The 13,001-nt window shown below is 47.7% G+C and overlaps 1 protein-coding gene across 2 annotated transcripts in view; it reads right to left on the bottom strand.

The window, feature by feature from the left end:
- Positions 1–13,001, bottom strand: part of LOC122937860 (KAT8 regulatory NSL complex subunit 1-like) — a 50,174-nt gene that overhangs the window by 27,671 nt on the left and 9,502 nt on the right. The window contains exon 2 of one of the 2 annotated variants that reach the window (XM_044293007.1): positions 2,269–2,413. In XM_044293007.1, coding sequence (XP_044148942.1) covers positions 2,269–2,413 — 145 coding nt within the window. Of the gene's footprint in view, positions 1–2,268; positions 2,429–13,001 lie in introns of both variants that reach the window. The other variant, XM_044293006.1, reaches the window with a different exon arrangement.

Raw genomic sequence — 13,001 nt, 5'->3', positions numbered from 1 at the left:
TCTGCTCAGGGCCCCGGCAGCTCTTATGGTTGTGCCCCGCATGTTCCTGACAGTTTGCAGACTTTAAGGGCTGTTCCACACAAATGTGATCATCCCGGGAAAACCAGGCAGTGTGAAAGTGGAAACCAATCCCCTGGGCCGAACGCACTCCCCAGACACTGTCAGTTCATGTCTGATCATTGATCTCTTGAACTGAACAGATCAGAGATCTATAAGACACTATGGTACAATCGGCCTCGGAGATCCGGCAGAGAGACGGCCCATTTTTGCTGCGCCGATCATGTTGTCTACTCCCTGACATAATGCAGGTATAAGAGGACATATTTCACAGAACCACAAGTCCCACATATGGAGAGTATATTGTGTGGACAGAAACACGGCCATGTAAAAATATAGCAGCAGCGTGCATATCTTTGAAGAAGTGAAATCACCATAAAGAGGAAGAAATTAATTCGGAACAACCCTTGGTGTGTACATAATGGACCTCAAACTTGTGCACTCAAGTTCATTAGTTCTTGGTTCCATGGTCCTAATATTGATGACCAATCCTCAGGATAGGTCATCAATATCAGATCAGCAGGGGTACGACACCCCCGCCGATCAGCCGTATAAAGGGAAGGCGTGTGTCCCGTGTGTATGTGCCGTCTCTCTTCCTGCTCGCTACTGCTATGTCTATGGCAAGCAGGAAGACAGTTTGGAGACGGCAAGTGCACACTACGTGCGCCTTCCCTTCATACAGCTGATCGGCGGGGGTGCCAGGTGTCAGACCCCCACCAACCCAATATTGATGATCATCAATAAAAAAAGCCCAGAGAACCCCTTTAAAGGAGCTTTCCAGTACTTTGATACGGATAGCCTGTCCTCTGGATAGGCCATCAATGTCAGCGCAGTGGGTGTCAGACACCACAAGGTTCCACGGCACTGAAGTGGCCGTGTCGGGTTCCTGCAGCTCAGATCCCATTCCGGTAAATGGTAGCTGAGCTGCAGTATGCAGAGACTACAGTGGACAGAACCATCTATGAACTGTACAGTTTCCAGCACTGTCCCGAAATAGCTGACTGGTGGAGACAGGGGTCCAGGGTGTCAGACCCCCACAGATCTAATATTGCTATTCCCGACATGTTGCTGTAACTTCAGACTCCCCATAGTAGTGGATCAAGTGGGTGTCAGATTCTTCCCTTGACTAGACATCAGCGGCGCCTATAGAGATAAGCGTCGCTGGGAGTAGATAATAAAATAAGCACTACAGCTTAAAGAGGCTCAGATAATCATTAACATAACGATTAAAACGGCCTCGTCTGCTAATATATTTCACCTGCAGCGGACTAGCTGCACTATAAACCACCATCTAAGGGTGTGTTCACACATGTGCAGCAATCCAGAGTAGTTTCCCAACCGGTGCGGTCACAAAACCATCACTGACTGCAGTATACTTCAGTTCAACTAGCTGACAGATCTCCATAGAGTGAGTCTGCAGACCTGGTGGGGGTGCAGATATTCCCATGCAGGGTGGCTCTGTAGCTGCCAGATGTGAATGCATGCCTGTTTGCCTCCTTCAGCTTCACTCATGTTCTCATCTAGATGTAATATCTAACCCTAGATAGCAGGCAGCACGAGTCACTTAAGCTGAAGGATCTGACACAATCCATCGACTCTGGTTACTAGAGCATAAAGTCTATGGCAGCTTTCATCAAACCTGCCCTGTGCCCCTGGATGAGCCATCTAGTGGCTGCATACGGGCGAGATGCCCAAACGTTACATGTGCAAAGTTAAGGTAGACCCGACAGGTGCCCAGAATACAAGCTGCCAGGCTTGCGATTAATGAATGGCCGGTGTGGAGACATTTTTTATATGATATTCTGCCGGCAATCTGAGGTCTGTGACGACAAGATAACTGTCTGACCCAACACAGCACCCCCTGAAGTCATGTATATGATCTCCCAGAATAAGGGCTCATTCAGACGACCCATACAACACGTATAACGGCCGTGGGCGTTCAGCATTTTGTGGAACGGAATGGCCAATAGAAATGCCTATTCTTGTCCGCAATTGAGGACAAGAATAGGACAAGTTCTATCTTTTTTGCGGGGCCGCGGAATGGAAGTGTGCTGTCTGCCTCTTTTGCAACCCCATCGAAAAGAATGGGTCCACATCCGTTATGCAAAGATACGGAATAGATGCAGACTCAGAAATACCATTGTGTGACAGGGCCCTAAATCTAATGGTCTGGCCGATGTCTCCTATTTTACAGAAAATGTTCCTAGTTACCTTAGTACATCGGATTTGCTTGTAGATCTCCGTCTGTTGCCTTATCCGAAACTCGAGGTCTGAAACCTGAGCCTGTAACCAGGTCCAGCGACAGATAATAGCCGCCCGCTCCATCGTCCACCTCCACTGTGCACGCTGATGAGACGCACGCTGATGAGACCTGAGAAGAAAGACCATGTTCAGGATCAATCGTTATAATACATGCAGTGTATGAGAACGAGACCCCCGAGGAGCGGAAACCACGAGGAGATAACAGACGCCATGAAATTTCACTAAACCTGAACGTAACCTACATGCAGGCATGGAGCCATTTTTTGTTGCATGTCACATTTAGATTTGGGACCACTGAGTGCTGGGTCACTGGTAGTTTACAGATTTTTATAATGGATGGCCCCTCATTTTATTTACTAATCTCCAACTCCCCTGTAGCCCTTCACAAAGAAGTTAAAGGGGTATTCTGGTGATAAGGTATCTCCTCTGAAGAGGATAGGGGATAACAATTAGATGGGTGGGGGTCTGACCACAAGAACCAGGACCCCTCCCAATGAATAGAGCATCAGGTTGAGCATGCACCATCACTCTATTCTTCCAAATAGCTGAGCACTTGTCCTCTGCCATCTCCGTCAGCCGTGCAGCAATGAATGGGGCAGCAGTGAGCACACATGACCAGCTGCTCCTTTCATTTCAAGGGCCCGGCAGGGTACAGGATCCCTGTTCTTCTGATTAGTTGGGGTCCCTGCAGTTAGACTCCCACCAATCCAACACTTACCACCTAAACTTGTTACAACCAGTACACCTTTAATGATAAAATTCTGGCTGCAGCCACCACTAGGGGGAGCTCAGGGTTACAAAGGTTAACTAAAGCAGGGGGACAGGCCGACCACCTAATGTGTATGTCTTAATTCACCCCAAACTGCAAAAGGATCGGCCGAAGGAATTAGCTACTGTATGTGTATAGTCAGCACAGGACAACCACAGAACATGGTGCAGACCCCTGTACACAAGCTGCTGCCGCCTCCTTGTACAGAGCAGTCAGCCCAGGACCGCACATCGGCTTCATTATAACCCAGAAGTGAACTGGCATCGCGGTCCCAGGCCGACCACAAAGCAAAACACGCTCTGTTCTAAATCTGATAAAACAAGGCTGCTCTAGACACTTCTATAAAGTTCTTATCTCTATTGTGTCTGGGGCAGCAGTGCAATAACGTCCGACATGCAAGTTATCGCTTGAAGTAGAGGCACCGCCCTGAACACGTATGAATGCGATCCAGACTACACAAGCCCTAACATAAAAACGCTTACCTGCCTAGAAATACTGAGCCCCAGGCCTGCACCTCCACGGGACGTGAAATGCCAAGGTCCTGGAGTCACGCAGGAAAGCAATACGGACGCTCCGTGCAGGAGAGAAATACAGCACGAAGGTCGACAGTTCTATTCCCTGGTAAGAGCAACGAGGACACTTTACAAAAACCCTGCACAACTGACAAAGGGGGCGAGAATGGGGCGACAGCACGGTGGACCTCACATGAATCCAGGCTCAATACCAGTAACATGCAGCTTCTGTCTGCTAAAATCAGGGTGCATAAAATAGAAATAAGCTTGACCTACAGAATACCAAAATCAATGCAGATGAGACGGCAAGGTGCACTGACTAACCTTAGGATATAGGGGGCTGCAGACTAGAACCCCCCCCACAGCTGCTCATAGCGGCTTACACGTATGGCGACTGGCATCAATAAGGGATGACTGACTAAAGCTCCTGCGATCTGGCAGTGACGTTTCTTCTCCACCCTATGCAGTGAACAGGACGCCGCTAGGCCTCCGGACCACCAGGGGTTTTCGGGCAGATCGGAGCTCTGCCCGTTGTGCAGGGGATGGAGTTGGTTACTCCGGCAGGGGTGGCCGGTGTCTGACATACTGACGGACTCTCCTCACGACACCAATTATATATTTATATCTGGTAGCAAAAATTAATTTGAGATGAGAACGGGACTCCGTTATTTCACTCTTGGGGCACTAATCACAGGCAGATTTTGTTGCATTTTGTGTGACAAATTCAGCTCCATTCATGTGAACAGGGATGTTTTGGAGGAAAGCGCATGGATTCCTGCAGGTCCCATTCAAATGAACAGAACTGACTTCTGTCAAACAATCTGCTGTCTGTGAAGGCGTCCTTAGGAGGTCCCAGCTAAACACCCATTGAAACTGACATATCTATGTAAGTGATCGACTTATCTCTGCAACTGCCTATAGTGACTACAGACCCACATGGACACGTCATCGCCTGATCGTACAGAATCCACCGCTCCTTCACTTACACCTGGAGAAATATCGGAGCACACAGCAAATAGGTGTTGATCGGCACACACAAGACTGCGCTGGTGACCTGGGCGAATGTCACTAGGGCTGCAACGTTTACTTCATGTAATCGACACAAAAATCCTCCATGCAGTTTTCCTACATAGAGGATTTGTTTTGATCATGTGACCACGGAGCGCGAGTTAAGTGAAGCCTATCACTCACCGCTCCGTGGTCTCCCGTCGGCACCGCGCTGCACGGTGCTGGCGTGCACAGTCAGCGTGCGCTGCCCGACGTTGTGTGACGTCAGGTCCCAGTGCATGTTAGGAAGAAGAAGAAGATGCTGCAGTCCTTCTCCTGTGGACTCCATATCGGCCGGCCAGCCGCGCACCCTGCCAGGAAAAGTAAGTATTACAGGGAGAGTGGGGGAGACATGAAGGCACTAGGGGGAACTAATGGCATGGAGGGAGCTAAAATGACAGAGGACTGATGGCACTGGGGGTAGCTGAGGGTATGGAAGGGGCTGATGGCGCTGAGGACTTATGAAAAATTTTTAAGGAAAAAGTTTCTTTTAATTAGTTTTTCTTATTATTAGAGTACTCTATTAATGGTTGGATTAATCGATAGAATACTTGACTACTAAAATAATCTATAGCTGCAGCCCCTCAAAAAGGGTACAGCTACACTGCGACATAAAAAATTATAGTCAGTGGTGTCACGCTGCGACTTCTGTGCGACGCGTCCCTGTGTAGTCCTAGCCTTGAACTGATGGGACCAGCGTTGATTGTCCCAAGAAGGCCGACAACTGTCACAAATCACCCATGACATACACTGTAATCATTGGTCATGAACTGGTTAATGGATCGCCATTCACTGCAGTCATATGTAGAACGACAACTGGTAAAACAATTCCACATCACAAGGATCAATGATTATTTTTGTGATTCGTTCCAGTATATGGCGGTAACGCAAGTTAAATATAGAAATCTATCACTTTTTGCGAGCTATGCCCAAGTGCCAGACGGTGGGGCAGCGAGGCGTACGGGGGTTGTCCCATCAATAGGATATGCTATAAGTCTCCGATTCTGAGACCCCTTTTATCTCAAGGATGGGTCCTTACCATGAGAGGACGCTCCACGTGCAGAGTCTTCTCCTTTCACTGCTAAGGGACTGCTGAAAATATTCCAGCGAGCACGGACATTTTTGGAAGCCCCATAGCAGTGAATGTGGAAGATGCCACGCATGCCATGCCGGAGAATTTAATTTTAAAGCGGATGTGCAGGATTTTAATACTATGTCTTATCCTCAGGACAAGCCAACAGTGTATGATCAGCGGCGGAGCGACATCACGTGCCGCTGCTGATTAGCTGCGCGATCGCAGCTCTGGCGCCGTACAGCCCCTTACTATACACAGCAGAGGAAGCTGGGTAGTTGCAGCAACAAAGCTACTTAGTGGCGGTGTGGGTCGCCGGAATCCCATCGGACAACGCTAACATATCCTGAGAATAGGCTATTAATATTAAAACCCTGGACAAGCCCTTTAAGGGTATTAGAAACATTTCTAGTTTCTTCCAGCATGATGTATGACGGGCTCCATCTGTGCGGCTGCCGCAAACTGATGCATGCCCATTTAACTTCAATGAGTCCGTGATCCATGTTCTATTTTTTTATTTTATTTTTGCGGTGCGGACGAACAGACAGAAAACCACGGAAGCACTTCGTACCGTTTGTGGTGTTACGTGCCTCCGTTCAGTACCACTCCTGGATTGGGGACCCATTTAAGTGAATGTGACCACATCCGTGATACGGAGCACACACAGCCTAACCCTGTGCAGTCTTAGGACGAATGCACAACAAGTCATTGGTTGCTATGACGCTGTGCACTTCATGCCGCACTACATTAATATCTAAATGATCTATCCGAGTGTATTACTGTAGTGCAGCAGCGGCATGAAGCGCACGGCGTCATAGCAACCAATGATGCCGTGCACTCCTGCGGTCAGCAGGAATCCAGGCCGGCATACCATGGACCGCTCACGGCCGTATGCATCTGCCTTACCCTGCAGTTTTCCTCCCTCCCGTCTGTCTCCTTCTTTCTGGTCAGATTATTAACTTTAATATGCACTGGAGGAAAAAAAAAAAAAAAAGAAAAAAGAAAGTCGTAAAGCCGGCCGGACGACTTGTTGTGCAGTCACTGGATTTCCTTCTCGTCCTCTTATCTCCTTCCTGATTACTTCAGAGGTTAGTCACCGGCAGAAGAGGGTGTGCTGTGCCGCAGATCAATACCAGTGCGCACAGCCGGCTGGGTTTATTAAGGATGACATTGCGGTATTACACACGTACACAGTGTGAACACAGACATATACACAGGACGGAAGCTTCAGCGCAAGATGCAGTCCACGACAGTCACCAGCAGCTACAGTAAGCTCCACCGTATACCACCGACAAGTCAGGCTCTGTAACATGAACCTGCAAAGCATAGTCAGTCCACCAGCAAGAACGCTTAAAGGGGGTTTCCAGGATTTTCATACTGATGGCCTATCCTCAGGACAGGTCAACAGAAGATGTGGGAGGTGCTCCATGAGTGCATAGGCATCGTCCTAGGCCAGCGACATCGCACTGCAATACCAAGCACAGCCACCATCAATGGACGGCGCTGTGCTCAGTAAGCTAGAAGCAGGCATCGGAGCACCAGGGGGCGCCGCGGCTCCCTTACACAGCTGATCAGCAGAGATCCTGCAAGATGGACTCCGACCGATCTCATACTGATTGCCTATCCTGAGGATACGCCAGCGATAAGAAAATTCCTTTAATCACGGTTTACATGAAATTTCTAAAAAACACTTTCATTTCACCACTGACAAGATCTGTTTGCAGTCACTGAATGGAAACAGTCATCCAGACCAAGTCATTCCACAGGTGAGGGTCTGTTACAATGGCCTTGGGTCTAGGTAATCCTTTCAGACAAAACACCTCAGCGGCAACACAAATATGAGAGCGAGGACATGTTCACACAGGAACACGCGTTCTGTACAGAGCCGCCTCCCATTGTTTTCAACAGGAAATTCACCCAGTATAATATACGATGGTGATTTCTCCATGATTTTTATAATCTGCATGGAGAAAAGTGACACGTCCATCGTGGTGCGGTTTTCCACATGGAACCTGTGGCAGATGTCGCCCAGATCACCCCAGTGAATGTGGCACAACTACAAATTCAGGTCAGAAATCCAAGGGTCTGCGCCTCAGGCTTCAGATACGCATTTGCTGGAGAATCGGTGACGATGAAGTTACCATGTGAACATTCCCTTATAGCCGAGGGTACATGGCAATCATGGCCACGACACCCACCGCCGTGCAGCAAGTTGCCGCTATCCTAGAGTTGCAAAAACTTCAACCCTGCTGGATTTTTTGGGGAATTCCGGGGTTGTGACGACTCCCGATCCCCACTGTAACCTCATTCAATTCAATCTTTGACCGCGTGATAAATTTTGGTGCAGAGACCCCGGTGGGGCCCGAGCCCAACATACCAAGAGCGATGCAAGAGCAACCTTGCTGAACAGTCCCTACATCTGGGGTCAAGGAGGTCCAGCAATGTCAGACCATTTCTTTAATGATTGGGCAGAGCTCTTTATCAGCACTCTGTCCAATCAAGAGAACTGTGCGGCTGTTCAAAGCTGCAGTTCACCCGCCACTGCCTGTATGATCAGTGCGGGCACCGCATCAGCTCAGGACATGTCCCATGAACACCTAAGACCAACATTTTTAGCGTACATGAAGATTCGCCATAAGGGCCACAAACTGCTTCTGCGATCATTGGTCAGTCTGTCCGTATAACCTAGAAGACCGGGCCGTACCTCTGACACTGCAATATCAAAAAAACAACAGACATAAAACCATCATTTGTTTCTTTCAGAATCGGCTGCAAGTGAGAAATCACCAGATTGTACGTATTCTTCAAACACACAGAGGCGCCCTTGGGTTACCGTTCTACAGAACGCAGACTAAAGGTAAAGCGACCTGCGCAGCTCCAGACAGGTACCGGCGCAGCCGACACACCCAATCGCTCCTCCCACTTCTGTTCCTGGATCAGTCTCATCTCTTGTTTTCAGCTAAACATCATCAGCCGCCTGTTTACGGAGCCGGCAGCCCGCGCTCGTCAGTGACCTAGATGACGGATGAGGTGGAACTTTGCTTTGACAAAATATAAGCTCGAATTATAACTTGTGTAAGCTTTTAAAAGGAAATGTGACGCCCAGAATCTTCTCTGCCAATTAACACCAGATCGTTAAACATAAGCACTTTTCTCATTTGGCAGCTCATCTGGTCGTCTGTTAACAGCATTAAGAGAGACTCTACAGGGGCCACATGGTTCCCTCCAAGCCACCAGGGGCCATGGAAACAGTAGGCTGGTAGGAACCATACTGACTTAAGTTTTGCGGCCCATGTAGAGGTCATTGGGCAGGGAGGGAGACTAGGTGAGCTGTGACATCACCTACTGTGAATAGGGTCTCTTGCTATCAATCTAAAAAGATAGGCAATATGTCATTGTAATCCCGCCTGTGAGGATAATGAGATGACTCCTGAGAAGTGATCACTACTGAGTAAGGGCTCTTTCACACCTGCGTTCTTGTCTTCCGGCATAGAGTTCCGCCGTCGGGGCTCTATGCCGGAAGAATCCTGATCAGTTTTATCCTAATGCATTCTGAATGGAGTGAAATCCGTTCAGGATGCATCAGGATGTCTTCAGTTCCGGAACAGAACGTTTTTTGGCCGGAGAAAATACTGCAGCATGCTGCGCTTTTTGCTCCGGCCAAAAATCCTTAACACTTGCCGCAAGGCCGGATCCGGAATGAATGCCCATTGAAAGACATTGATCCGGACTTAAGCTAAACGTCGTTTCGGCGCATTGCCGGATCCGACGTTTAGCTTTTTCTCAATGGTTACCATGGCTGCCGGGACGCAAAAGTCCTGGCAGCCATGGTAAAGTGTAGTGGGGAGCGGGGGAGCAGCATACTTACCGTCCGTGCGGCTCCCGGGGCGCTCCAGAGTGACGTCAGGGCGCCCCAAGCGCATGGATCACATGGCACGTCATCCATGCGCATGGGGCGCTCTGACGTCATTCTGAAGCGCCCTAAGAGCTGCGCGGACTTTAAGAATACCGCTCCCCCGCTCCTACTATGGCAACCAGGACTTTGAAAGCATTTTGAAGACGGATCCGTCTTCAAATGCTTTCAGTACACTTGCGTTTTTCCAGATCCGGCGTGTAATTCCGGCAAGTGGAGTACACTCCGGATCCGGACAACGCAAGTGTGAAAGAGGCCTAAGAAGTCTCAACATAGAAATATGCTCCGTGCCCAGCGGATGGAAAACTACAGCCGTCCAGCAGCGGTTTCCTTGGGTTGTGTCGTTACGGAGCTCACTGGGCGATTCAGATTTTTTATCTTTTTGAGGAAGAGATGATCAGCAACTCTGGCATAATGATTTTTTCTGTAGAGCATTGAACGTGCAGAATACATTACATCTGACCCCAGTTATACTTCTGCTATTAGGCCCTGCTTTATGGAATTTAAAGGGGTTGTGCAGCAGGGCAATTTGAATGAGTAGAGGCACTTGTACGCCAGCTGCAAAACTGCCTGCACGCCATCTCCCTTGCAGCAGCAGCATAACTACAACCTCTTGTCCCATTCACTTGTTATTACACTGCGCTGCCTCAACAAGCGAGGTGACGCGCAGGTTTAACTGCGCTGTGAGGGTACCAGTGGGCTGACAGAGGGGGCCCCTGTAAAACCTTTTAATCCATATGCAAATGAACAGTGGGCAAAGTGCACTGAGGGTGAGATCGGGGCACTCTGTGCACCCGTGCTCCTCCTGCTTAGGGCTCATTCAGACGGCCATATGCGGTCTCCAAAAAACTGATTGCATTCCGTTTTTTTGCTGATCTATAGACTTCAATAGCACCATGTCCTGATTTTCACTGACAAGTATAGGACAGGTTTCATTTTTTTGCCAAGCAATGGAAGAAAAGGGCCCCATAGAAGTGAATGGGACAGTATCTAATTTGCGGGACAGTATCTAATTTGCGGGACAGTATCTAATTTGCGGGACAGTATCTAATTTGCAAAAAAAAAAATGGATCCACATTTTTGCGGACAGCATACTGCCGTCTGAATGAGCCCTTACTTACGCTATGTCCCTAATGTCACCTGATCTACTTTACTTTTCTGGTGTTTTCTAACAACCCGCACCCCACAAGTAGCTATTTCGGGCTGGAAACTATACAGTTGACAGGAGCAGAAGCACAAGGCCACTGAGTAATGGCCCTCAGCTTCAAGTCAATGAGCTGCTGTATGCCAGCACTGGAACCTATGCATTGGACAGAGTATTGCATCAGATGCCGGAAACAGGTATCAGGTGAGAGACCCCTACCAGTCTGTTATTAAAGGGGTTCACCAGATTCAGGCTTCACATCACTATGCTAGGCAGAGACTTCCTCCTAGCAGTGAACCCGGTGACATCACTGGCACAGATAAGCAATCTATAGTGAGGCCTTGTCCGTTTGGAGGAGGACACTATGCAAAGTAGCCTCCAGCAGCGCTATAGACCACCCATCTGTGCCTGTGATGTCACCGGACTCACTGCTAGGAGGAAGTCTCAGCCGAGCATAGTGATGTGAAGCCTGGTACAGTAAATGCTCCACTCATATATAGTAAAAGAATAAACAACTTATATGTGGGTTCAGCCCTGGACCCGGAGCACTCTTAATGGCCCATTTTTTATGTAGATCATTAATATCCAAGTCCCAAAAACCCCTCTTGTATAAATTAGCACATATAAATAGATAAACCTTCTCAATGCTCTTTGCAGGAACAGATTAGAGGGAGGGCAGGAGGGGGATGCAGCTGCAGTCTTTATGATATTACAGCGATGTTCACTCTGTTCAATTGAACCACAGGCAAAATGGATCTATAAGCCACAGAAACCACAAAGAAGCCGCCTAAGGCTAGCGGGTCACCAAGATGACAAGTAATGACAGTTAAAGGTGGTGGCGACACTGCCAAAGAATCCAGACCTGCCGGGTTATGGCTGAAACACCGAAATCAATGGAATAAAGTCACAGAATCAAAAAACAGGATCTGTATCCAATCAACCAAGTGACATACAGGAATCACGCGTTTCAAGCTGCTGCAGACCTTCCTCACAGGATACAACAGTAAAATAGCCACAGCCAAAAAAAAGCCAAGAGTAAAACAACCTAGAGACAAGTGTAAGGGCTCATTCAGACCACCGTATGCGCGTGTCAGCAAATTGTGGAACGGGTGTAGACCCATTCATTTCAATAGGGCCGCAAAAAATTCACAGTTCAGTTCTGCTGCACCGGAAATACAGAGCATGAGCTATTCTAGAATAGGCTTTAATAAATATATATATATGGAAAAATGCAGAACACATACGGCCAGTATCAGTGTTCTGCAGATCCGCAATTTGCAGACTGCAAAACACTTACGGCTGTCTGATGAGCCCTAAGTTGCGGGTGCCCGAGCCTTAGGGCTCATGCACATGACCGTATTTTGCGGAAAGGAACAGCTGGTCCCTAATAGAACGGTACTATCCTTGTCTGCAATGCGGACAATAGGACATTCTATTTTTTTGCAGAACGGAAACAGTTAAACTTCTGTTTTTTTCTGACCCATTGAAATGAATAGTTCCGCATACGGTCCGAAAAAAATAAAAAATAAAATAACGGACACTGAAAGAAAATAAGTTTGTGTGCACGAGCCCTTACTAGGATATGTCGACAATTTTCTAGGAACTAGACATTGGCGGAAAACCCAGGAACTGGAAGAACAAGACGGCAGTGGAGCAGCGAGAAGGACTTTTTTTTTTTTTAAAGGGTTATCCAGGAATTTGATATTGATGGTCTACCCTGGGAGCAGATACTGCCACATAATACTGAGGATAAATGGGAGAGCTTTAAATCCACATTGAGTAATTGCACTAAAAAGTTTATTCCTTTAGGTAACAAGTATAAACGGCTAAAATTAAGCCCCACCATGACTTACAGCTACTGTAAAAAAGGGCACTAAATGACAAAAAAGGGCTTTTAAAAAATACAAATCTGAGGGGTCAGATGTAGCCATTGAAGTGTACAAAGGGCTTAATAAAATCTGTAAAAAAGGAGATAAAATTTGCACAAATACAAAATGAACAGCAGGTGGCAAAAGAGAGCAAAACAAATCCCAAAAAAATATGAATGATAAAAAAAACCAAGGTCTGAGCAGGTAGGTCCCCTAAATAATGGTAAATGGGGGTTAGTCACCGAAGATAAGGAAAAGGCAGAGTTACTAAATGTTTTTTTTTAGCTCTGTATACAGAAGAGGAGAAAGGAGCTGATATCTGTGGTGCTGGGACTGTTAGCCAATTGAGTAGATCAC

Source organism: Bufo gargarizans, chromosome 5 (genome assembly GCF_014858855.1).
Source record: "Bufo gargarizans isolate SCDJY-AF-19 chromosome 5, ASM1485885v1, whole genome shotgun sequence".
Taxonomy (NCBI): Eukaryota; Metazoa; Chordata; class Amphibia; order Anura; family Bufonidae; genus Bufo; species Bufo gargarizans.
The sequence above is the reverse complement of the archived record's forward strand: the minus strand, read 5'-3'. Positions and strand labels throughout refer to the sequence as shown.